At 47.1% G+C, this 27,086-nt stretch overlaps 1 protein-coding gene across 2 annotated transcripts in view; it reads right to left on the reverse strand.

The window, feature by feature from the left end:
- Positions 1 to 27,086, reverse strand: part of LOC142570997 (uncharacterized) — a 79,167-nt gene that overhangs the window by 18,701 nt on the left and 33,380 nt on the right. Inside the window, exon 1 of one of the 2 annotated variants that reach the window (XM_075679292.1) lies at positions 12,416 to 12,546. The exons of the other annotated variant lie outside the window; for it this stretch is intronic. Coding sequence (XP_075535407.1) covers positions 12,416 to 12,532 — 117 coding nt within the window. The 5' untranslated portion in view covers positions 12,533 to 12,546. Of the gene's footprint in view, positions 1 to 12,415; positions 12,547 to 27,086 lie in introns of those variants that run through there. 2 annotated transcript variants of the gene reach the window in all.

Raw genomic sequence — 27,086 nt, forward strand, 5'->3', positions numbered from 1 at the left:
CGTTGGGAGGGTTATCACGCTCTCCACCACCGGCGGCAGGCTCAGAAATGCAATCGCCGCCTGCGCCTCCGTTTGGGCCGGTACAAGTTGGACATGGAGGAGCACTACTCCACCTTTAGGCAGCACTGGGGCCAGGCCTACGACCGCATGGCAGGCAACCTGGACCTCTGCGACACGTGGTCGCTTCTCAGGGAGCTGCTAGACCCTGCTCACATCAAAGTTTCAAAGCTCAAGGATATCTCTCATCTCCTTCACTGATCCCTACTCACCGATATTGACTTGCTGGCGGGCTTTCGGGACCACTACCTCTGCACCGTCTTCCGTACTTCTCTTCCCTCCTTCTCGGCTCCAGCAACACCGATCTTAAAGTGGACATCTCCGTTGGCGAGGTTCATGCAGCGCTACTCACACTCCGCACCACCTCGGCCCCCGCGACAGACCGCATCACTAACGAAGCACTCCCCAATCTAAATACTCCCTTCTTTAAAGCCTTTGCTGACCTTCTCCATACACATTAGCAGGCTGGCACTCTTTCTTCCCCCTGGATCCATGCACGTGTCTTATTCATCCCCAAATCCGGCTAACCTATTCCCTCTAACACCTCCGCCCCATCTCTCTCACCTCCTATCTCGGTAAGCGGTTTGAGCAGGTCATCCTGGCCCACCCCCAGACCTATCTAAATGATCATGACTTGTATCCGGACTCTGTGTTCGGTTTTCATCCTCAGTTACCCACCCAGGATGTGATGCTTCAGCTTTCCGAGGATGTCCTCCATCCCTCCCAGCACAAAGCACACTTGAACTATTCTGCCACTGGACCTTACCAAAGCATTCGGCAATGTACGCTACACCGCCATTCTGGACACTCTCTCGTCCCTCGGTGTCGGACCTTGTGTCCATGCTTACGTCACAGCTTTCTTCGGCTATCACACAAGCGAAATGTCATACGGCCCACATTCTCCTCCTTCTTTGTCCTTTGGCAAAAAGGGTAACCCACAAGGCTTCCTCTTGTCAACTCTTTTGAACATTACCCTCTTTCCGCTGGCACGTGCTCTACGCGCAATCGCAGCGATTCTCATGCTTTCTACGCCCATGATATCACCTTCTGGGTGACCACCGGCAATCTTAGCGATATGGAGACAGACCACTGTACATGCAGGTGGGGACGCGGTGGCGAGTCACGGCCGGGCTATCGGTCTGAGCTGCTCCCCGAAGAAATGGGATCTTTTGCTCCGTCTGCCTGGGTGGATGGCCCCTCTGTCGCGTTCTCCACTCACCGCCTCCCTTGAAGGAATACCCCTTCCTCTCGGCTCGACCCTCCGCATCTGTGGACTCTTTCTTCAGTCCAATGGCAAGCACACCAACCTCGTCACTCCGCTCACAAACACTGCACACTACATCATCCGCCTCATACACCGCATTGGAAACCGTTACCACGGCATGCGCGAATACAACCTGCGCTGCCTGGCCCACGTCTTTGTTCTCAGCCGCTCCATTTATTCTCTTCCGTATCTCTTCCTTTCTCGTACCGAGGCAGACAAAGTCAACAGCCTCATTCGCCAGCCGTATAAGTCAGCCGTGTTTCTTCCCACATCTTCTTCGATGATTCGGTTACTGTCGATGCGCGTCCACAACGCCCTTACTGAGCTGACGGAGACCCATCGCACAGCCCAGCTCCTCCGTGTCTCCCGCACCTGCTCAGGTCGTGCTCTTCTCTCCACCCTTAAACGCTCGCCTCTTATTCCTCTTCCTACATCACTGCCCATCCTTTCGCATGTATCCTCCCTCCTAACCGTTAAGCCCCTCCCTAAAATTATGCATCCAGAACACCACCCGTAGAGCAGCGCGAGCATCCGCGCTCTGGCGTCAGTACGAACGGTAGGCCGCCGTAGTTTATGTGGATGCCGCGCTGTGCCACCGCTATCCAGTACATGCCCTAGCAGTCGCTGGAAATTGTCTCCGACCCACTCTTACTGCCTTGGTCTACATTCGACCTCTGTCGAGGCCGAGTAGGCCGCTATTGCCCTTGGCATCACTCAAACATCCGCGAAGTACATTTTCAGTGACTCCAAATCTGCGGTCTACAACGATGCGGCTGGATGGTTGGCACACCCGGCCATAGGAATCTTGAGTGCCGATACCATTCCCTCTCGCTCCATCCAAATCATCTGGGTGCAGCTCACGTGGTTCATCCTGGCAACGAGGCGGCCAATTCCATCGCTCGAGACTCGATTGACCGAGTACCGCGGTATCATTTTGCACTATCGCCTCCCTCGTTTCATCTTGCCCTCTCCACACAAATCTCTTTCCAAGCACCACCAACGCCAACACTTGTGGTGCCACCGTCAGGCCCACAACTGTCTTACTCCCGCAAGTCTTGCCCTCCTCCACCCTGGGAAGCACTCGCCGGCCTGCCACTTATGTGACGGCTCCCGCGCCGATTATGCTCACCTCTTAATTCTCCTGTGCGGCACACTTGCCCCTGCCTCTTGGCACCTAACCAGTCCACAGCAGTGGGAGGCTGCTTTGTGCAGCACTGAGCCGGATCTCCAACTTTGGCTGGTGAACTGCGCTGAGGACGTCGCGACTACGCATGGCCTGGACGCTACAACTGGCAGTCTGATGGCCGCCCACAACACTGTTTTTATTTTTCCTTACTTTTAGCCTTCTCCTCGAAAAAAGGTTTTAACCACCCCTACCGTCATTTGACGCCGGGCGCTTCGCAGCGCTATGGCCGCGTCCAGTTATAGTGGCGGCGCCAGCGCGTGGAACCATCCGTGGAACTATAGACGCAGTTCTCGGCAACACGACGTAACGTGCGCGCGTGTTCACGCTACGTCAGACTGCATTAGAGTGATGTATCTTATATACGCCATGTCACTCATGGTCATTCATCGTGTCGGAATGACCTTGAGCCACCCCAGCGCAAGTGTGGCAGGTGTGACGTCGCGCCATGTGATCCGCTGCGGAGAGGAGTCGCAGCTGTGCTCGCTTGGAGCCTCACCTCTGCGGTACCACCTGACTAGGTGAGGATTAAAGGACTAACTATAGTCCGAGGTAACATAAGCGCGCACATACGTTGCGTCACGTTGACCGGGACAGTGTCTATAGTTCGACTGATGGTTCGACACACTGAATCAGCCAACGTAACCGGATGCGGCCAACGCGCTCCGGCGCGCTTGGCGTCGATCGGCGCTTGCCTGTGTGCCGATCACGTCGGTCTATAAACGTGCCTTTAACGTATGCTTCGGCTGCGCTTGGTCGTTCAGTATTGCCATGGATGGTTCGTCTGTTAGGCCGACTATGCGTGCGCTTCAGCTGAAGCGACAGGTTGAATCCAATCATCCAATAGATATAGCTACACAGCCGGCTACGAAATCTCAAGTAAAGGCAATATTGTCTGCCGAAACGCAGGAGCAAAGACACGCCAGATGAGCACGTTATAGAGAAGCTTACCAAGCACGGATGTGGGCCAAGAACTAAACAACTGCAACCACCGCCGTTATTCAGCAACATGAACTACAACTGGGAGAAGGAGACGAAGCCGTGGATTGAAGCAACGGCATCCACAACGAACGTTTTATGAGCCACACCCTTCAGCTGGCGGCAAGCTCGACAGCGACAGCCAGATTTTACCACTACTTCAAGACAACCCTTTCGGCAGCATAAAGCTGTGAATGCGTGAAAGTGAAAATGTGAAAGACTGGGGTCTAGCCTATGAAACACCTTATGTATAGTCTTTGCAAAGCCAAATCAAACAGATCTTTCGTTTGTGATAGATAGGTTTAAAAGAGTTAAACCACAGAATTTTTTTAGGCATTTACGGAGGGATCGGTGCATCAATAGCAAGCCCTTTCAAGGGCGAGTTCTCGACGCCGCTCGTCGACTGCTGCCAGTTCCTCGGGGGAACGCACAATGCGTGGCCTTCCCATCCGTTTCCTGAGAATGAACTGAACGGCAACGAGGCCGCCGGGCAGCGTGCGCAAAACCCTTTCGTTCCCTTTCCCTCCAAGACGGAAGCGAAACGGCTTTGATTGTTTGCACGCGTGGCGTGAGCGCGCGCCTATGCAGTGGGAATCCTTGCTAATGACTGACGCTCCGGCACCGCCACAGCGGCCAACTCATCAACCTGCCTTTTCCCGCAGCTGCTCTGGATTCTCCCGCGGCTGCTCTGGAGCAACTGGATTTTGCTTGAACTGACCGCAACCGAAACTTTTTGCCAATACTAGCTTCGCTTTAAAATGTATGTGGATAACCACGTTTGGCGTAGCGGAGTGGTTTCTACTTCTGATCACCGCGCATGCTGACGCAGCATAGCTACAACGGCCGAGGCTGGCCGAGGATATTTGCTCTATGACGTGTCCAAGGGCTACAGGATCATTCTGCCACCCATGCCCACTGGAGAAGCACTGGAGTCTATGGCCGCTCTACATAGTGAAGTAGACGACGCCAGTACAGAATTGAGGAGTTTAGTCAAGCAATGAAGGACGCTGGCATTACTGAGCACGTTGGCGACATAAGAGCTCGCCAGATGTTGCACGTGTGGCTTTAAATTTTCGCAATGAAGAAGCGACAAATAAGTTGCTAGAAACCAAGCCCTTGTCAAAGGTAGGACCAGTGTCGTCATTGACCCACAGAGACAGGAAGAGTGGCTGAAAGTGCATTAGCGCGCTTTCAACGGTAGTGATGACACAGTGAGACGGGCTTTCGCAGGATACGGGGTCATGAACGGGCTCTTTAGTGACAAGTGGAAAATTGGCGGTTTCTACAACACTGGCTCCACAACGCGTGTTCTGCGGCTCGTTCAACGTGAGGGGGAAACCTCGAACGCATCCCACACCAAATTCGCGTCGCAAATGGCACAGTACTCATCCTTGTGCACGGCCGGGCACTCATTTGTTTGCACTGTTATACAGGACGCATCAGGCGTGATTGAAAAGTGCCCAGGTGTAACGAGTACCCTGCTTGCGGGCATGAAGACGCGGAATATAAGAGGTGCTATGCCGGACCGCTCTTCGAGGAATGCCAGAAAACAGCGCTGATAATGACCGAAGATGAAGCGGCACAGGCTGCTACGAACGCGACCTTAGATGCAGAGACAGAAAGAAACACAACTAATTCAAGTGGTGCTAAAGGCTAGCCATTGACAAAAGCCAGCGTCTGCAAATGATTCAAGTAAGGTTGAGCAGTACCAGCGAGTACGTTAACAAATGCGAAGGAAGAAAGCATCGCGTCGAGTGAGTAACAGAGTCACCGCGTGCAGACGCAAGCTAATGTTTTCGCTGTTTCAGTGGAAACATCGATGATAGAAGCTGAGGAGGCGGGCAACGTGGTAAAAAGTGTGTAGGATGACGATGGAGCGTCGATGGACCTGGAGAGCACTCCATAGAGATACATGCACGCTTCTCCTTGAGCATGCCTTCTAAACACCGCCATGACGACGCATCCTGCGTTCCTCAGAAGCAGTGACTCCGTCAACCGGGGTGGGAGTCGCACGTCGCTGGGAACGATGCTGGGAAAAAGCAGCGTTCCACCAAAGTGCAACTCTCGTCGTCGCTTCTCCGCGACGACACTGACAAGTCGTAGACTTCCCTCAAATTCACGAAGGATGTCAGCCTGCATCTCAAGGTAGGCACCTTACTGTTTGTTTAAATGCAATAACAAAACTAAACAAATTGCTCCAGTAATCGAGAGTAGATATAAGTGTGAAATGGTAAACAGCAAAACAAAGTGGTTGCAGATGATACTAGCCGCATTCTCACAATAGGTGTAGCACATGTTCGCAACGGCACCCCCTACCACACCACACCGCACCACACCACATCACTCCATATTGTGCACTGGTCGATAAGGATGGTGCCAAGCTAGAAGAAAAATTTGGTCACACGAGCTTCGCCTTCAAGAGTAAAATGCGTTAGCATGGACACATACCATACTGCTTCTCATGCTTGCTGGCAACTGCAGCAATGTAACTGTAATGTTTGGCGGGAAACTCTGGCGGCAAACGCTATGCACGAAGCCGAGCTTTCTGGTGGAGACAGCGGAGGAGGCGAGCACCATCTCAAGTTGCAAGAAAACGGGGATCGTCATCGACGTCGGCGACCTTGATTTGTCTTCGTTAAGCCGTCCCTAGCTTTTCTATGGTTGTATGAAAAAAAACGAACCTCTGTCCACAATGGCCACCACTGGGATATGAGTCCATACCATTGCAGCTGTGTGTTCTAGAGAACCAGTCCGAGTAATCTTTGTGCAGTGGAGTAACAGAGCTGGCCAGTTAGTGTAGAATTTTGAAATTCACAACGACTGTGAGAACAGTAGTGTTCTGTATGTATTGTAGCGGCCAAAGCAAGCAATGATGCAGAGGATAAGTACGCGTCATATGGAAGTCCTTTATGAGCTATGGCGTTGGGCTTGTCGCGATGCTCGGGAAAGCAGCGTCAACAGCTCAAACCTGAACTGACTATAGCGAGGGGGCCCGTCACTATCGCCATAACACTGTGCTGACTGGTAAGAGCAGTCGGAACCCGCCGTGGTTGCTCAGTGGCTATGGTGTTGGGCTGCTGAGCACGAGGTCTCGGGATCGAATCCCGGCCACGGCGGCCGCATTTCGATGGGGGCGAAAGCACCCGTGTGCTTAGATTTAGGTGCACGTTAAAGAACCCCAGGTGGTCAAAATTTCCGGAGTCCTCCACTACAGCGTGCCTCATAATCAGAAAGTGGTTTTGGCACGTAAAACCCCAAATATTATTAAGAGCAGTCGGCCGAGATGCTGTCTTCAGTCTGATTTCATGGCACTGCGAAAAAGCGTCAGGTTCGTGATTGTGGAGTGCGGGGCTAAAATCTCATTATGGCAATTTTTTTTTACACTTGAGCGTAAACACTCCCCCCCCTCCCGCATAGAGATTCGTGGTGCGGATGTATGACGCTAGGCAATTATAGTTGGGACTGCGGCAAGAATGAGGTCGGTGCTGCAGCTTTAACAGTGGATGATGCATGACTTAGATAAGAACAGGCAAGCGGCTGTGCAGATTACGTCACTGGCACAGCAGGCGCAGTGCCAATTCGCGGCGCAGAGCGGATGGCTTCAGCACCGGACATAAACGCAGCTTTGTTGTCTTCTTTAAGAATAAAAGATACGATGGATATTTCGACGAACAGTTCGATAAACAATAAAAGAATAATTAGAAAAACAATGACAGCAAAATCTAGAGAGAAAGTACGATCACGTGAAATGTGAGTTCACTTTGTAAAACGAAGCCGTTATTTTTTCTCTTAGCTTGTCGCACTATTTCTTAAAGCAGCTTTTTGGGGTCTATTCCGGCCTCGAGCATCGGCGTAACCGAGAGAACGAGAACAACGACCGCGCTAAGCCACTACCGAAACCGCACTATCCTAGTGATATAGTTGTTAGCACTAACCCCGTACATGCGTTCGACATTGTTTGCCACGAACATAGGGATTTTTGGTGCATATTGCGTAACGGGTAAGCGCCATGCTAACCACCATCATTATCCCGCACGCCTTTCTTGTGCAGCGCCTACTACAGTGAGGGGGCCGTCACAATAGTCTATACACTATTTTGACGGCTCCCTCACTGCTAAATTGAGGGGCGCCCTCCTTATTCCATCGCAAGTTATGTGCACAGGGTTTTGTTAGTCAGTGGAAGACGCGTACCCGTTTAACTGGAGCGCACAGTAACAGCGTAACAACGCCGATAAATGGTAGGGCGCTGCTAAGCAGGTCGCGGAACCATATCCCGGCCGCGGCGGCCGCCTTTTCATGAGGGCGAAATGCAAAAATGCCCGTGTCTTGCGTATTGGATGGATGTACGGATGCCATGAGTGTCCCATTTGGAATAGGCCGGTGGGTTGCGCCACCTAGATCTTGTTATTATATTACCTAATGTTGAAACTAGGCTAAAAAAGGAAAGGAAAGAAACATGAAGAATCCCATCCCCAAATTTTCTGAACGCCTTCTGGGAACTTTGTTTTTGTATGCGTCCTTTGTTTGCCGTTTCCCTGCTTCCACCAGTCATGCAGTCACCACTTACTAATCTCTTTGCGGATATGTTTACTTTCTCCCTGCTGTCGCTGAACGCAAGAGCTTCAATGAACCCAGAGGCACCGAAATCGACCACTGCGCAGATATCTTCACACTCTAATAAAACTGGCTTCATCGTTTCCCCAGCGTTACTGCAGCCAGTACATGTTTCTTCTTTGTGTTTCACTTTATAAGTGTGTAGTCTAAGGCTTCCTTATCTCTCTTCAAAAAGGAATGAGATTCCACGTGAGTTATCATCGATTGTTTCTTTCCTGATTTCGTTTTCTCCTCCTAAGTAGTTACGCATTGCAGGTACAATTTATATTGTCGCCACCCATTAGATTATGACAGACTCTCTGACTTTCCGGTTGACATTCTTTGTCGCCTTGGTGATCACCATACCGGTCGCATACTTTATGGTAAGCTTCCTAGATCTTTTAATGCTCTGGGAATCAATGTTTTTCCTGTACAAATGTCTCATCACTCTTCCAGCTCATTTAATTTCAGCCATATTGCTTAGTCGTTCTTCATAGTCGATATTACAGTAAGCTTCCCTCTTAGACTTCTCCAGCCTATGTCACCCTGCACAGCTTCATTTTATTCTTCCTGTGAGCGCACACTGCGAGGTGTCCCATTGACGTTTGTTTGCCGTGAAGTCCTTCTTGTACCCCTGACTATAAGCAAACAACCGCATTTCTAAATGTAAGTCGTGGGAACATTACACCTTTCCCCATATCCCGGCGCACCTTGTACCTATTTTATCCCCATAGTGCTCCGTGTTTCATTATGACCGCACTTATTTATTTTCGATTCTGCCAGTCCCATCAGGGACCATAGCAGGTACACATATAGGAATGAAATACATGGTAACAAACTTGCACATACAAATTCCGTGTCAATAAGCCAAACAAGGAACCTAAAGGAGCAAGGTAAGAATACATAAAAAAACAACAAATGTAGATACATTTCTAGGATACATGTGCAGCAATACAGCGAATACATCATGAAAAGGACAGCAAACGGGAACAAAAATAACAGTAAACACCTTCACGATAATCAGCATGGCTTACAATAGTTTCAAAGCATAATATGTGAATAAGACTGCGTTACTGATTGTTTGATATGGATTCTAACCGTGATATTAACTTAGATAATGAGTCTGCAGAAATTACTGAAGGATCGAGGCGATTCCATTCCCTTATCACGAGGGGGAAATAAGAGTACATGAATGTGTCATTATGGCATGAATATTCTGTTAAAGCGTGTGTATGTTTATGACTCGATGATCCTGACTGCGAAAAACATATGTGTTTTGTTAGGTCTATCTTATAATAGTTGTGAATCAAGTTAAATAAAAATTTGAGCGGTGCTTGCTTCGCTCTTGATGAGAGCGTCGCTAAACCGGATATAGCCGCAATTTTGGTGGGTGAATCTGTGCGCTTACACTTGTAAATAAACCGCAGCGCTTTTCGCTGTACTTTTTCCCGTTTTGTTCTGTTAGTTACTGAGTGGGGAAACCAAACTGTGTTAGCGTACTCCAAAACCGGTCTAACGAAAGTAGTGTTTGTTCCATAGCCCATAGTTTGTTCTAACCTCAGGGGTTTTGCGAGAGACATAACAGAGTTCATAAACAACATCGGGCCATGCAACTGAACAAAAGCTAAGGTTAGGTTTGTAGTGGATCAAGCAATGAGCCTCTATTGCCTGCCGAAGTGTTATAAACTTATATATGTTAAGAAGGCCCAGTGGTTGCCAGTGTTCTCGTGTACGCGAAGTGGGCGGAACATTAAGGGTTACTCTAATTGCTTTTTTTTTTGTAAGATAAATAAGGAAAAGTATCCTCCCCCACCCCTCCCCAACTGTCGGACCGTCGATCTGCGAGTCTGCTAACCAGGACCAGTGCCTGGTATTAGTACCAGAAAAGCTAATACGCTGTACTTGCTGATAAGAAAAATCAACCGATCCTTATGCTGTACATGTCAATAGTGAAAACAGCCAGTCAATGGCAGAGAGCACTAACTTACGAATAGCTTTGTGATTTCGACGTCAGAAGTTTAACACAAGGCAACGTTAGGGCATCTGCAATAACAACTCCATCTGTTATCTAAATATTTCTGCGTAAATCGACAAGGCCGAAAAGTGCTTAGTATTTGTCACCCCTGTTCAGCATAAGGCCAGGTTTCTATAATTCTTGATTTCTTAACTATCATTGTTAAAAACAGCAGCAAGCTTATCTAACGACTTCGATTGCCTGTCCTACCTGCATTTATGATATACAAGTATAGAAAAAACCAGGGAAAGTTCATGTGGCTTCCACAATCTCGTACTTCTGGAACATTTAGAATTCCTTTTACTCTATTTCATTGCTTACTAGGTCATCTAAGCTAAGCCAAATTACCATGATGGTCGGTATATTTATTCCAGTGAATCCTAAATGTCTAGAGGTTGCAGCACTGTTGACTGTAAGTCGATCAAGGCGTATTGCCGAACAGTCATGCTAAGACTGAAAATTTTTAGATTGACCATTCTGTCAATTGTCTGCTTGAGCGTTCACTCAGTCTTCTGTGGGTAAATATTTATAACTCACTTCACATGGCCTTTCACACCCTTGAGAACCCAGACGTAATAACCAGTTGGTCCGTCATTATCAAATTTCGTTCGGACAGCGGTTAGACAATCGAGATCTCCATCATTTGTTAGTGCCAAATATGGCAACGCCGTTGGGGTGCTTCTCAAAAACCTGTAGAATAGTACAATGGCATGGAAATCATAGCAAATAAATATATAAGTGAAAAATGGTAACCATCGTACGATCATACCTTGCGAACAGTGTGCGAAGAATTAAGGGGCAACAAATGTCCCTTAGGTTAGAAAAAGCAAAACTGAAGGTCTTACTTCCATCCCTAATACTTTGTTTCTTTGAAGAGGTCCTTAGCAACGTAGTAAATTGTCCAACCGCAGATATCCGATTTACTTTAATATAGCAAGAGAAACTTATGTGTGTATATCCAGTAATTACACTTGCGTAGAATAACGCTTTATTGTGATCGAAGAAAATACCCCCACAAATAACATCTGTGCACTTCACTTTCCCACATAAAAGTAAATTACGGCAAGTCTTATTGAGGACAGTCTTCATACGGTCAAATACGACGCTAAAAAGACGTATAATTCCTATCTCTAGCTTCGTTTCCACTTTCACCTGCTGCCTTTGCCACCCATCTGTATATTTTAGCGTCGCAATGACTTAATTGGACGCAGTACGGGCAGTGTGTGGCGACTTCATGAAAGACGAGCGTGTTTAACGCGTGTATGTATTTTATTGAAAAAGAAAATAATTGGATTGATGCCCGGGTTCCTTGATGCGTCAGGTCGTATCGGAAAAAATCCGGCGTCGGCGTCAGTGTCCCGTGTCGGCGTCCAGCGTTGGACGTCATTTCGGCAAAAAGATTTTCCAACCACCCATATCCAGTCCCTCCATGTGGCGGAAGGAAACCACTGAATTATTTGAATTCCTCAACTTAAAATACGTAGGAAAATCGTAAAGTACGACTTCAACACAATCTAGAGAGGTAATAGCGTGGGATTGTAATTTGACAATACAAGAAAGCATAATACTGTTACGCGAACGGCCAAAGAAACCACTTTTCCGGTGTTTCTCCAACACATCGACCGGTGGCTGCGTCCATCATTTGCGCGCGCTGGCGCGTGAGTATCTCGGGTGCCGTGGAGCGGCGCCCAGTTCCTTGCAACGCCTCCAGATTGCGCTCACCTAGGCCGCATCACGCCTCACGCAAGAGGCCGCGTTTCTACCAGAAAGCCGGCTTTCGTGCACAGCGTTCGCGGCCAGCGTTTCGCAGGAAACATTACGGTTGCATACGCTGCATTTACTGGGAAACGTGAGAAGCAGTTAGGCATCTTTGAGTGCTATTACGTTCCACTCATTTTTTGGCTGCAGACAAGTGCTAGGAAGCCCAAGCCAGTTATACTTAATTACCACTAAATCACTAGCTAAAACAGAAACACTTCATGCCGTCTCATAGGCATCTCTTAACCATATATACCTTCTAAGGGAATAGCGCCAGAGTTGCGATTGATTGACGGCAAACATTACCTTTGTTCTGTGCAGCTATGTGACATTTGCATATTTTTAAACTCTGGCTTAAGTTAGCTAGGGTACCCTGAGTATATAGGTATGCGTCGAGGTCTACCAAGAGCACATAAACAGGCAGACAGAAACATATATACATAGGAAACGCCAAATAGAGGAGGGCGGGGGGGGGGGTGGCGTGATAACCAATGAAAGCTATCCCTTTGAAAAAGCGAGCTTACGAAAAGATTACAAAGAAACAAAGTAAAACAGGAATAATACGTGCCTTCATGATATCTGAGACGTCATCTTGTGTCTCCGTATTGGAATCACCGAAAACAGGCGGCGATGTGAACCAAAAGGTGCAGATACACGCTAAGACAAAGGTATTTACTTGCCGCATTTTGCTTCGACCTGGTGCCGTGTGCTTGTGACCCGAACGATACGCTAGCCCCTTTTATACGAATACGACAGGGCGTTTTAACGGGTGTGTTTTTGACAGATGCTAACAGCGGGTTGTGCATACCAGCGTTTAAGCATGTTGCTGTAAGAGGAAATTGCGAAACTTCTTTTGTCTTCTTCATTGTGAATATTTTGCTCTAGCTGATCGGCCAGAAAGGTTGCGACGTCAATTTCAAGCCGGCCGATTATTTGTGCCGTTAGGCATGAGCACAATAATTTCTTACATACAGTGCAGTAGACGCTCCAGCGTTTGCACCTGTCGCTTGTCCGTTCCGCGATCGAGGAGCTTATTATTCTGCGTAGAAAACAATTAATTTTTTTTCCTCTTCTTTTCAGTGGCTTTAAATTTTAGAATTTCTTACGCGTGTCATATCAGTGTCATGCGGAAGCACAGTAAAATGCCTGCTCTATCTTGTTGATTCAGAAGGTGACGTAGAAAAAGAAAGCACCACTCCTGTAGTAATCAAGATAGGTCTATCTAACATGTCATCTTGGGTCCCGCAATAGCTGACAGTTAATTATAAAACTACATTAAAAGGTGCACCAAGGATAGAGAAGATTATAGGCCTGACTTTAGTCCTAATTATTACCAGCACACACGCTGTGAATATAATTGAAATGAGGCCCACGCGCCAAGAAATAATTTTGTGGATCTCATGTACTACGGTACTCCTTGTTATTCGAAGCAGTTTGCACGTATCAGGCCGTCTCACATTGCTTGTGCTTACGCAAATCGTAAGCACAAGGAAATAGACCGGCATGTTTTTCTACCGCGAGGAGTTCTGCTCGCAAGGTGAGCGAAATGGCGCCAAGAGTTTTTCGGCGACGGCGAAGTTAAGATGACTGTGTTGTCTTACTCTGGCGACGCAGAGTTGAGATTTGTTCATTTGGAGAATGGACCGATCCCTATTTCGGTAGAATCTCACACACCATCTACGTAACACTACACTGTAAAAAAAACTTTCCTCACTTTGCTGCAAATCTGCTGGTAATGTGTTATCAAATACTTTTCCGTAAATAAAGAAGGGTAATTTCCGTTGAACGGACAGCCGTAAAAGAGAGACCATAATACAAAATACAACCGCTTTCGCATCCAGAAAACGGAAGACTCTGTATGCTGAATCTGCACTGTATAAACGTTAAAGTACAGGTGCTTCCCGTATTCACATAACGGAACACGCTGTATGCTGTGTCTATACTACAACCGTTGAAATACAGGGGCTTCATGTATTTAGAAAACGAAATACTCTGCATGCTGAATCTGTACTATATCCGGTAAAGTCAATGTGCTTCCAGTATTTCGTCTAAGAGAGCGTATCCATTGCTTCGAGAATGTACCATTGGGGACGAAATTGCCGAGGACGCGCTAGCGTCGACCGAATTTTATTGGTGCGATATCTGCTGGGATCAGCCGCGCTAACATCTGCGTTCCGAATGTGCATACGCGACCCACACTTTCCAGCGGTCTTGAAACATTACGGTCGACCAAACTGCGTAACAATTCGGTCGACGCTCGTACTTCCAGGGTACTTTCTTCCACGATAATACATGCTCTTCTATGCAAATGCCATGAAGGCAGGTCACGGTCAAAGCAGCAGGTCGCCACTTAGAAAATTGTCTTGCCAGCACACAGACATAGCGGTTTGAAAAGATAAAACTTCTTGAACTTTGTGATATGAATTCATTGCATATCATATATACGAAAAGGTGGAAAATTTCTGTCCTAAATTTCTTTAATAATTTATTTTCTTCAATCACTCGTCTTGCACTTTTTCCTGGTGAAAGTCGTTCTTGACCTCAAACGGCTTGCAAGGATGAACATCCCAAAGGAAGCGACAAAAAAAAAAGATAATCACTGAACACGACAAAGCAGTAACTTCTGTTTTAGGAAAACATCTACGTAGACCAACATTGTTGGAACAAGGGATGCTGCTGTAGCCGACATTTCAACAAAGCCGCTTGTCATCAGGGTCGCAAATCTTTTCCTTGGCAGTATTCTTTGTGCATAGCTCGCTAGCCCCTACTCTCTTTGGGGGAGGAGATGCTGGTGCATTTATTAGGTCAAGAGAAGCCAAGGCGTTAAAATGAAGGCAGGAAGGGTGTGCTTAGCAGTGGTGATCTTGATGGAGCGGGTAGGGCACTTCTGTAAGTTCTTGTAAAGAGCAGGGATGACCAAAACAGAAAAGGATGTGCACATGTAAGCAATCATTTATCCAGGAGACTTAGCCTTCCCAAAAGTCAAAAAAGGAATTGAGATAAACAGTTTGCACACTTGGAAAAAACCAGAGAAAAATTAAGGGAAACACATTTTAAATTTTGTATGGAGATGCATGCGGTTAAGATCCGTGTTAACGGGTAAATGAAGGCACAATATGAATACACATATTGTTGAAAGCCAACGAAGAAAAAAGATATTGACCAAGTATTAAAAAATAAGGACAAAATTAAATTGGGTATGACCACAAAAGAGTAAAGATCAGCTTGTGAAAAAATGGGATGGGCAATATGATAACAAGGTGCAAGGTTGCGAAACGTTAAGCGCTGTTTATATTCACGCCACTCTTGGTGGCTTCAAATATCTGCCTTTCTGTGAAACCTTCGTCCCTCTTGACCATGGAAATGGGTCATTTTTAGACAAGTATTAAGTTCAAATGCTTTTCAAAGCTTTATCGTTATTACGATGGAAGAAAATTTTATGGGCAGTTCTCCTGGGAGGGCATTCATTCAGAACTAATAGCCACGGCATAAGCTCAAAATTTAATGGTCTAAATGGACCTTAACTCCCGGCAAACCGTTAGCTGGTCTTTCTTTAGTACAGACGCCTATACTTATTGCCACAACCTAACTAACTATACTTGTTGCCACAACCAAAGTGAACGTTGGTAACAATGAGTGAAAGAAACAAACAGCATTCCACAATACTGATTCAAGTCATCCGGAAAAGATAGAATTATTGTGCCCCCCTCGCCACCATTGTTGTATTCGTAGCTTTGCGACAAAAGATTGCCGCTTGTCAGGATGCTCAAGGGAGTTTACGTGTACTTGTGGGCTTCTTTCTTGGAAAAAGACTTTTATGTAGTACGCAATGTGGAACAGAAACCTCTATCGTGAGGTTTTCATGTTGTTTCACAATTTGCTCTTTTACATTTTCCATCTCATTGTTATATTTGACAGTTTTATAAACTAATTAAGAGTAAATATGTAATTAGGCAGAATGCAAAAAATATACAGTATCTCCAAGTGACGGCAAACGACATTATCCTGGTTCTATCTAACTACATGACATTTACATAGTTCTAAATCTTGGTGCATGTAAGGTGAGACACCCTTTATCTAAAAAAGACAATATTACGATTTTCATAATCATGTCATGCGTGTTATTTGTGGCTATGGCTGCTTCAAGTGATTTTTTTCAATAAGGTGGAAGCAGTCTTCAAGTTAACTTCTTTTGCACCAAGGGCGTACAATCTAGAACACCAAGCAAAATGCTCAAGTTGTGTTCACTATTTAGATGTTGAACCAAGCTGTAGAAGAAGGAAACAGGCCAGAACATCTAATAAGGAACGCAAAAGTTCAAAATCTCAAATGAACATTAAACCAGTTTTGGAAAATGCAGCAAAAAGCCACCAGTTTATGTGGAGTACGCCCTCGCTATGCACTCCAAGTAAAGAAGTTGTTACCGCAATGCTTGGGCACCATATGAACGTAACAACCAACAACTTTCAGCAGTTTATTAACGTCAAAAACTGAATTGGGCTTTGAAGATTCTCTATCTGAAATCCTCAACAACTAGTTGTTCTGGCGTTCAATCTGTTGAGCTCATTCTGTATTATCAAAAGCGGGCTCTCAGAAAGCAAGCTCGCAGCCGCAATTTCTCTAAAAGCAGCATGCATCAGCTTGAGCCTCAAGATAGGGTTGGCCGGCAGATAAAGCGGACAATGAATGGGAAACATCGTGAACACTCTTACGAGTTAACCAGTGTGCACCCCCATGCAGCCAGGAAAATATGTGATCCAGACACGTGATATATTGAAGCCCGTTTCATGAAATGCTTCATGCTTGCAAGGCTTCTTCTCCAGTTGTGAAAGCTGTCTCCACTAGACAAATAAGCGATGAGAATAAAAAAAAAGGCACACGGTCTCCCTTGCATGGCCTTCGTTCCTGCTCGCAGGACGGATCACCCATATGGGTTGCCTTTTTCCGGCGCTGTGCTTTTCCGTGATGTGCGCCCGCGCAGTGGGAAAACTTCAAGAGAAGAAGTAAAGCGCTGGCTCCGCTTTCCTTTGGACTCTGGCTGCTTGTTCTATTTGAAGCAAACCGGTGTGCTCTTTGCTCAGTGTGTGTGTGTAGGTACATCGCCATGTTCGGGACCAGCCTCCTACAGTTTAAGCACGGGATTACGTTGCGTTTTGTTCTGTATTCCTGCAGGATTTGAACAGGCATTTTACTCTCTATCTCAGAAAGGCAGAGTGAAAGGACATTTCACTTTCGCCTTGCTGATGGAGTGAACAATGCATTTAACTCCACTCGACATTTTGTGAGAGTAAAACGATGTTTTGAATAGTAAATCGGCCCCTTCACTACTTCGATACTCTCCCTAGTTTCTAGAGTGCCGGAGTCTTTTGCCTAGCTTGGTGTGCACATTCTTAAACTCGGACGAGTTTCTTTCATGGGCCGCAGAATAATGGGGAAGCTGCAGTGCGCGACAGCCGAGGGGGCTCAAGGAGTGGTTGAAGCGAGGTCATCGACCCCACGTTGATGGATCCAGGTGCTTTGCACAGTCCCAAAATCCTCTTTTGACCAATCTTTCAGATACGTCAAAAGGAGTCGCCTCGCAACAGAAAAATTCTGCGGGAAACCTCTGTTTCTTTTTCTGTTTTTTTTTCATTTTTATCGTGGCTGAAAAAAATCTAATTTTTCGCAAAATTTCAGTGTCTTTTTCAACCACACACAGCTATAAGCGTGAGCACGCGCGCACACACACGAACGCTACGTCCCGTTGGCGAGAACAGCAGCATCTGTAGTACGACGCATTGGCCCAGCCAACGTAACCAGACACGGCCGACGCACTCCCACATGCTCGACGTCGAGATGGGTCTTGCTCTATCCGCGCGCTGGTCGCGACGACTGCGCCGACCGACAGTGCTTTGGGCGAAGGGAAAACGGCGTCCACTCGGCTTCGTCGACTGCTGCAGATAGCCTTTCAAAGAGATGTGCGAGTTGTCGGTTGTTCTGCGCTTGCTCCGACGATAGCAACCGATGGGCCCATATTGGTCAAAAGTTGCCGGCTGCACCCACTTCGCCTCTCTGTCACGCAACCTCAGAAAACCGCGAGAACACACCATGTCGAAGTGACATGTACTGATTAAGGCTGCGGTAGTACATCACCGAAAATTGAATTTTTTACACGATTGTCGGGGGTTGTCCCGTCATGGCAACAGTAGAAAACGTCTGACGACCGGTCACCCTGGTACTAGCTACTGGAAGCTGCCGGGGAGAAAGAACTTATTTAAGTATAATAATGAAACTTTAATTCGCAGTACAACATTGTCGAGCCCTTTTGGCCTTTTAAAGGACCTCTCTCAGGCAAATGTACGCAGAGGATCCGTTTTAGCACCATTTTTAGTCTTCCACTGCATGCCATCGCGATATTATACCAGCAACTGCAAGCTAAGCAAGCGCGAGCGACCCAATCGCAAGCGCCAGCGCGACGCTCTTTATCCGGTTATCAACTTTCACTGCGCTATCTCGGCCCCGCTGAAACCCTCTCCATGTCTGCGTCTTCCACGTTCCTTGTTCGCCAATTAGATCAGAAAAACTCGTAAAAGTAGACAATGCTACTCCCTTTTAAAGCAGATAAAAGTGACCTCTGTTACGGTTGGCGTCTAGCACGCCATACAAAAAGGATTCTCGCCCACCTTGCCTCGTCGAAACGAAGTGTGACTTCCTAATTTGCCATGGTTGTCTCGCGTGTATGCCGGCCTGGCGGAAGCCCCGCGGTGTTTACAGGCCCCTTTTCTGTATGCGCGACTTTAGAGGGACCCTTTCCTCGAACTGTCAATCTCTACAGGATAACTTCCGCGACCCAGCAACGCGCAAAAGAGAAGGATAAGCATCTACATTTCCCGGACCTGAGGCTGGATATATACGGAGGCGCGACGGTTTTTCCTTGCTTCAGGCTTGGTACAACCGGAGGAGGGACGCTCTTTCCTTCCAGCGGGCTTGGTAGATAAAGAGGCGGGGCGCTCTTTCCTTGCTTCAGGGTTAGTATGTATATGCGGAGGCGGGACGCTCTTTCCTTGCTGCAGGCTTAGTATATACGGATGCGGGACGCTCTTTCCTTGCAGCAGGCTTGGTATATACGGAGGCGGGACGCTCTTACCTTGCTGCAGGCTTGGTATATGCGGAGGTAGGAATCTCTTTCCTTGCAGCAGGCTTGGTATAACCGGAAGCGGGACGCTCTCTTCTTAATGCAGGCTTGGTATCTACGGAGGCAGGACGCCCATCCACAAACCAGACTCTGTGCATGTCAGGTGACGTCTACGGGAGCAAGATTCTTCCCGCGATTTTAGAGAGCCTACTTAAGGGGCTCCGAAATGTACTTTTTTATCACATCATTCTCTTATCATCTTCCACCAACCTTTGAATCAACCCTGCAAGTTCCGAACTAGAAATCGTCTCGTCCTTGCCTGTTCCCATGGTCTACCGGATGCCTGCAGCCCGCCGACAACCTCACGCTACCCAATAGTAACATCGGTCGAGCTTCGATAGACAGGCGTCGCCAATCTCGGAAGCTGTACGATACGTTACTCTGGAATACGCAACCCCTTCTATAAACGAGGAGATCGCTTAATTGGGCGGTTCAAACAACGCTACCGTAAATATGAAGTCTGAAGACTGGAATTGAAACAAAGTGCATCTTATAGGGCCCCTATCCTATGTTTTCTCTATGCTAGTCACACGGTGATTACTCGGGAATTTAATTTTGCCTACGATGCACAGGCGGCATAGAAGGTGCGGTCTGGCTTGGCGAGACTACGATGCGCATGACTTGCGTCGAATAGTCGAGCCCATTTCACCTCTGGGTAGGTAATAATAATAATATTATTATTTGGGGTTTTACGTGCCAAAACCACTTTCTGATTATGAGGCACGCCGTAGTGGAGCACTCCGGAAATTTTGACCACCTGGGGTTCCTTAACGTGCACCTAAATCTAAGCACACGGGTGTTTTCGCATTTCGCTCTGGGTAGGTATACTTTCACATAGGTATTTTGATACTCCTGTGCATGGCTTCTCTATCATGGTAAACCTGGTTGACGTGCAAATGGCTAAAACGTTATGGGTGAAATTTTGATCATGTACGCATTGGCCCCAGTTAGCATGAACGTTTGCTCAGCTGTGCTATTTCAGAAAGTAAACTAATCGTATGTACCACTCTGAAATGTGCTATATTTCATGGTTCTTCCAGACTGAACCGTTCGACCAGAGAGTAAAAATGCGCAATGTAAAGCACGAATATTCATTTTCAATAAACAACGATGTCACAACTCACCCGAATACTTCTTCAACAAAGACATATTATACGCAACGACCACTACTACTAAAATTGTCTGTCTGAGGTCTATGTTTCTCCTCTAAAATAATTTTGTACGAACAGGCTCAATAACTCCGTATGGGCTGCTGTTGCCTAGAGGCAACGAACGGCCTTTTTTTTTGTCTTGCTGAGTTTCGGCATTGAGTACTAAGTTTCTGACTAAAGGTCTTTGACGAACACCGAAAGACAGTCATTAAGCATCATTGGTTGGTTTAGAACACAGACTGATGTAGAAGGTTGACACTTGACTTTCTTTCTTTATAAAGCACGGTTGGATGATTAAGACCAATGCAGTATCTTCGGCCCCTGTGGTTTCAAGCACGTGATGTGAAGCAAATGAAACATGCATTTATTGTCCTTATGTGGCCAGAGTTGTCTGCACGAATTCCAAATGAATGCTTAGGTGACTTTGGGTGAAGCCTAATTACAGTTTTCTTGCAGAGGTTTCCCAATTATTGATGAAAAATTTCCGCAAGACAGTTATCGCTTTTCGTTGATTATGCTTGTTCATGAATTGTTTTGCACTTCTTTTTGCAAATTATGAATTAATTTCGGGTATTTATATGCTCTCTAAATAAAGGATTAAAGTGTTACATGCCCCTTTGTTGTCCAAGTAATAAAAACTAAACAAAGCGAACATCTCACAGAATACATATATCGAAGTGAGATTTCCTGATATTGGTTTTTAATGCGATATGAATTTACTACGTCTTTTGGACTGACTGCAACCAAATAAATAAATTTTATTAGCCCGACGTTTCGCAGCCCATTCTGCGTCCTCTTGAGGGGATATACTTCGGGGATGGCGGTGACATGCAGCCTCTAAAGGGTATTTCGTAAGAAGGAGGGGAGTACACGGAAGGTGGGGATGCATTTGACAGACGTGAAGGGGGGGGGGGCGCAGGGGTGGAACGGCTGCAGCGGTGCTGGTTGGCTCGGATGACCGAGGCTGGGGGGGGGGGGGCTTGACACGACAGAATGCCGTTAGCGACAGGCGGGGGGGGGGGGGGCACGTAGGAGCGCAGACATTTTGGTGTTGACTACCTCGAGCGGGATCTACCTGGTTGGGCGTCCTTTCCTCATTTTTTTATCTCGCCAAGCTCGTGGATATGCAGAGGGTAGGTTGCCCTTCACGCAGTTTAGGTGCCATTACTCCCCTAGTAGCTTTCTTAGCGAGTTCGTCTCTCTTTGTAGGATCTCGGTTTCTTCGAAAAAATTTTTGTTGTAGGCATCTTCAGAATGTTCGACGACGGCGCTCCGTATTCGGTTGAATGTTCTGACGTTATTCTCGTGTTGTCTGATTCTTCATTTTAGATTTTAGATTTCCCCGATGTACGGCGCCGGCAGTCGTCAGAGCTTATTTTGTAGAGGACGCCTTGAGCTTTTTCTTTTGGTGGACGATCGTTTGATTTAAGGAGGAGGATATTGAAAGTATTTATCACTTTTTGCGCAACTTTGAGGCCTTCTTTTTTGAATATTCGGCTGAAAGCTTCATTGGTACCTTTGACGTGTGTAATGGCCATTCGTTTCCGGGATAGTGGAGAAGTCAACGGTCGAAGGTTCTGGTTGTTTCCATTTGAGCAATAACTGTTGATTATACATTTCTTTGGCTTCTTTGACACTGTGATGAAGCCGAAGGCTAGTATAATGATCACAACCTTCGACAGCATCGAAAACTAAAGATAGCCCAGCAGACTCGAGCAATCCTCGTTCAACTCCGAAATTGCAAATGCCGATGTAGAATTACCACAGCTAGCGGAGCTATCCGTTTACACATGAGCGAAGTCTTGGTACCTTGCAAACAAATATTGTTAAGCTGAATGCGTCGTTGCGACTGCTGGCACTTCTCAAAGCGTGGGCCTTCTATTGATGTCTAACGTTCTGGCAGTTCTAGAAGCTAGGCTGGCTATAATTTAACATAGATGCCAGAGAGTCGAACACGTAGGTGAGGTACGTAATACTCAGACACAACATGTATCTGGGCTCCGGTCGACTCTCATTACGTTAATTGAGCTGCTGTGAAGAGGACTAATGACTAGTTCAAAAATGTGGCGACAGTTCTTCACGTTCCGCTTTTATTAAAGGCGGTCTTCTAGTGCTACTTCTATTGTTAATTAACTTGATATTGCTTATGGAACTCCCAGACATACGCGCAGCTGTCAGTGGGTAGATTTCTCGGATATACCAAGAAATGGTGCAGGATTGGTAATCTTATGTAGCGTCAGAGCACTCTGGAAGTGAAGCAGTGACGATGATATTTCACCTCACTTCGTACCCGTAAAGCGACAAAGAACAGTAATCCTGGCACTGATTTGGCATTCAAGAGCAGATGCGATTTCGGTCCACCGAAACTAACGGTTATCGACGCACACACAGACATACACACAACATGCTAGCGTGTGCCTTAAATGCTAAGGTAGGTCACGAAATACTTCAAGTTCTTCGCCAATTTCGCTCACATACCTAGGGGCACGTCCCCAGTTGCACATACACACCGTCTCAAGTTGCGTATTTGAGCATATACCAAGTAACCCTAGCTAACTTGCCTAGTGGCACATATCCCTTCATTCAAACCCAGTATGTTAACTCAGTACGGCAGCAGTCAAGACAGCAGCCAAGATAGTAGCCAACCGCCAACACGCTAAAGGTGGGGATAGAAGCAAGTAATACTTCCCTAAAACGCTCCTCTAATGTACATTCCGCGCACATCGAAGATCTTCAGTTGGTCACACATATTCCGTAGTCCCTCATTACGGCAGGCTTAATAATGAGATCATGGTTCTGATTCGTAAAACCCCAAAGTATAAGAAAAAAATAAGCTGAAGAAAATAAGATAAAGAGTCGCCGCATTACGCAGCAGTTCCACAGGCTACAAAATACAACTTCGGCGTCTTGAACCTCATCTTTCCGGAGAAGAAATTTGACACTGTTAATTTGTCGCGAGCTTGAAGGCATGTCCTCCGCCATTCCTCGTTAGTATTGTCCAGACAACGCATGTTCTGTCCCGCCTATACAGGGCGTTGTCAGACAAGCGATAGCAAATTTAGGCCTCCCATCTTTTTGCCCTATTTGTGATGCCGCTTTCAGTCAGGACCGGCCCCGCCCGAACACTGCTTCCCCGTTTTCAGCAGTTGAAACTCGACATCGTAACCCGGCCGACTGCATAACACTCGACGATAGGTCATTTTGTTTCGATTGCGCTCGTGTTGGACATATCTCTCGCCATTGCCGCCGTCATCGGTCATCGCCTCTTAGGTGCAGCTTCCCGACCGACATTGCAGATCAAGGTGCTCCCCGATTCTCTGTGTGTCCTTCCCCTACGAATACTTACGACATACCCCCAACCTTCCGAGCTGGCCGGTCGCTTTCGCCCCTAAGTCGACGGTCTCGTTCGCCGCAGTCCCACCATTCTTCTTCCCTTGCATTCGTGTGACAGGAAAACTAGTCGGTGCAGATGCCGGAGGTGAGGCTGCATCATTGAAGCGGCCTGCGGATCCTCTAATCATATTGGTTTCCCTTGGATGTATATTACACGTTGAGGTGGGTGGAGTTCCAGCCAAGTCCCTCGTCGACACCGGCGCGCAGGTGTCTGTTGTGAGTGCGACCCTTCGCAATATACTCAGGAAAGTACTCGCACTTGCCGTACCGTGTACAGTACGCGTTGCCGACGGCATTACGCAGCCAGTTGTCAGCATGTGTATAGCACGAATAACAACTGCCGGCCAATAAACCACCGTCTTATTTATCGTGATAAAGCCTTGTCCATGTGACCTGATTTTTGGACTGGAGTTTCTTTCGACCCATTCTGCCCTAAGAAACTGCGCTACAGGTGTCGTGCAGTTGGACCTTCCTTCCGACTGCTACTTTGTTTCTGGCGTACATTGTCCGACCCCATGGTCTGAGAATTCGCAGGTTGCCGCCTCAAGCTGGTACTACTGTATCCTTTAACGCTTGACCATATGTTCCTGATGGTAGCTAAATTGAGTCTCCGCTTGTAAGCTTCATTGTACAGCATGGCCTCACGCTTTGAAATACTTTTGTCACGATTGTTGATAATTCTACTAGGCATCCCATCTCATCTTTGAATCTGTTGCATATGTTCTTCCCGGTAACATGACAGTGGCCCGTCTGACACCTGTGCAGGAGTACGAGATATCTCCTCTCGCACCCACTATTTCTCCCTCTGTCAGCCCTATAGTCGCGTGTTTCCGTTCGGCTTGGTCACCCTACCACGACGTCGATAAAATGATCGCTACCGACCTTTCTCCAGCTCAAACTGAAGACCTTAGGCGTATTCTGTTTAGTGACAGCGCCATTTTTTTATTTTGATAACCACCTGCTCGGCCATATATCCGTACCCACTTATCAGATTCACACCGGCGATGCAAGTGCCGTCCATCGCCGTCCCTACTGCATGTCTGCTGCAGAGCGTAGCCTCATTCAAAGTGAAATCGCGAAGATGCTGAAGAACATCATCAAGCCAACCGCTAGACCATGGGCCTCACCGATTCTGCTGCTAAAAAAGAAAAGGCTACTCCTGGAAATTTTGTGTTAATTATCGCCGTCTGAACAAGATCATTAAAAAGCACGTGTATGCACTGCCTCGTATCGATGATGCACTTGACTGTCTACATAGGGTGAAATAGTTTTCATTGATTGACCTCCCCTCGGGGTATTGGCAGGTCGCTATTGATGAGAAGGATCGCCAGAAGACAGCCTTTATTACGCTTCATATACTTTTTCAATTCAGAGTCATGCCCTTGGGGCTTCGCAGTGCCCTAGCGACGTTCGAAAGAAGGACGGACGCGCTTCTCCTAGGCTTGAACTTGACAATTTGCCTGTGTTATCGCGATGATGTAAATGTTTTTGATCCAACCTTTCAAACACACATTCAGCGTCTAGCGACTGTCCTTGCAATTTTTCACGTTGAGGAACTTCAGCTGAACTCTGTGAAGTGTCACTTCGGTCATCTTGTAATAACCGTTCTCGGGCACTTTGTAAACGCCAGCGGAATTCAACCTGACCCGGACAAACTTTGAGCCGTGACAGACTTTGCACTACCACGCTCAGGTAAGGACGTTTGCAGCTTCATAGGCGTATGCTCGTACTTTCATGGCATTGTTCATAATTTTGCTGACATTGCGCGCCCTCTCACCAAGCTTTTAAAGAACGGCGTCGCCTTCGCATGGAGACAGCGGCAGGCCGAAGCCTTCACAGCACTCATCAGACTCTTGAAGAACGGCCTAATTTTAGCTCATTTTGACCGTTCAGCATCCACTGAAACCCGTCCATATGTCAGTGGTCACGGCAATGCCGCTGTTCTTGCCCAGATTCAGTGTGGTAAAAAGTGCATTATCGCTTACGCAAGCCGTCTTTTTACGACGGCCGTGCGCAGCTATTCTATTACAGAGCGAGAGCGCCCAGCGCTGGTTTGGGCGATAGGGAAGTTTTTCCCACACCTACTTTGTCGCCATTTCCGCGCAATTGCCGACCACCACGCTCTCTGATGGCTCTCCTCGTTGAAGGACCCCGTCTTGAGCGTTGAGCATTGCGCTTGAAAGAATACACTTTCTTTGTAGTGTACAACTCTGGCTATTTACATCAGAATTAAATGAACGCTTACCGACATGGTAGCTATGTACGTTTCTCCAGACCACCAGGACTGGGATGTCGTTCTGCCATATGTCACCTTCGCGTCCCGCCATGAAACTGCAGGTTACTCAATGTTTTATTTACTGTTTGTCCATAATACTGTCTTGCCCCTGGGCACTGTGCTCCCATAAGTCACACATTCGCACAACGCCTATGCCCGCCATGTGATTTTTATGACAGCACACCCTCGTCAGATTGCCCGCACTCGCCTCACCGATTCCCAAGCTGCGCAGCCGCCCCATCGCGATACGCACCATAGGGGCGTGCAGTATTTACCTGGCTCTCTCGTGCTCCTTTAGTCACCATCTCGTCGTGGAGCCTTATGTTAAAAACTTCTATTGCGATGTTCAGTTCCCTGCGAAATCCTGCAACAGCTGTCGGATGTGACGTGCGAGATTATTCCCCAAGAGCCAGGCCCCTCGTCCGTAAATCCATGCACCACGTTCCTTTATAGGGCGATAATCACTTGCGCCGGGTCCGCGCTCCAACCCCGACGCCGTAGTGTAGCGATGCAGAACAAGACATGCAGATAAGAGACGATGACGAAGAAGTGTTGTTGCGGAGGCGCTTCGGCGGCCATGTTCTAGTGTCAGCTGGTGCCTTCAGCATTCGCCTTGCACAAACACCATTCGTGCTTGTCTCCGCCTCGCAACAATGTTTAGCACTTCGCTCTTTGGTTTTAACCTAACTCTCGCAGACCCCACTAGCAAGTTGTCCGTAGCAAAATGCGAATGGGCAGTCCTGCATGAAATGCTGGTTGTGCAGATTTTCAATTTACAGCAGCATCATGTTCGTCCGTGCCACAAGAAACTTGAGTGTTTGCCAACAATAACTCGTCATCTGCCTTCCATCGATTATTACAAACGACAGCTCAATCACGAGCTGTCTTTCAGAAAACTTGCCTCACAAAAACCGGAAACCATTTCTGTGGAAGGTGTTCAAATTGACCGTTGTGATTGCTCTGTGCACTATGGCAGATACGGTGCTATTGATGAAGAAAAGGAAAAAAAAAACAACTTTGTTTTACTCAGCTACAAAAAAACTATTTTTTTTTGGGTCTTTCGACGCATTCATGAGGACACGCTCCGGCCTTGTGCCATACAAGCCTCAATTTTCGTTAACTTCAGTCTCGCTATGACATCCCGCATGACATATTTTGAGCCTTAACCCCGACCTCTGTGTAAAACGTTTACAGCGAATCAGTCATGTTATCTTTGGACGGGATTTTTCGTGTCCGTGTCCCAGGG

The sequence above is a fragment of the Dermacentor variabilis genome, chromosome 2 (genome assembly GCF_050947875.1).
Source record: "Dermacentor variabilis isolate Ectoservices chromosome 2, ASM5094787v1, whole genome shotgun sequence".
In the NCBI taxonomy this organism is placed as follows: domain Eukaryota; kingdom Metazoa; phylum Arthropoda; class Arachnida; order Ixodida; family Ixodidae; genus Dermacentor; species Dermacentor variabilis.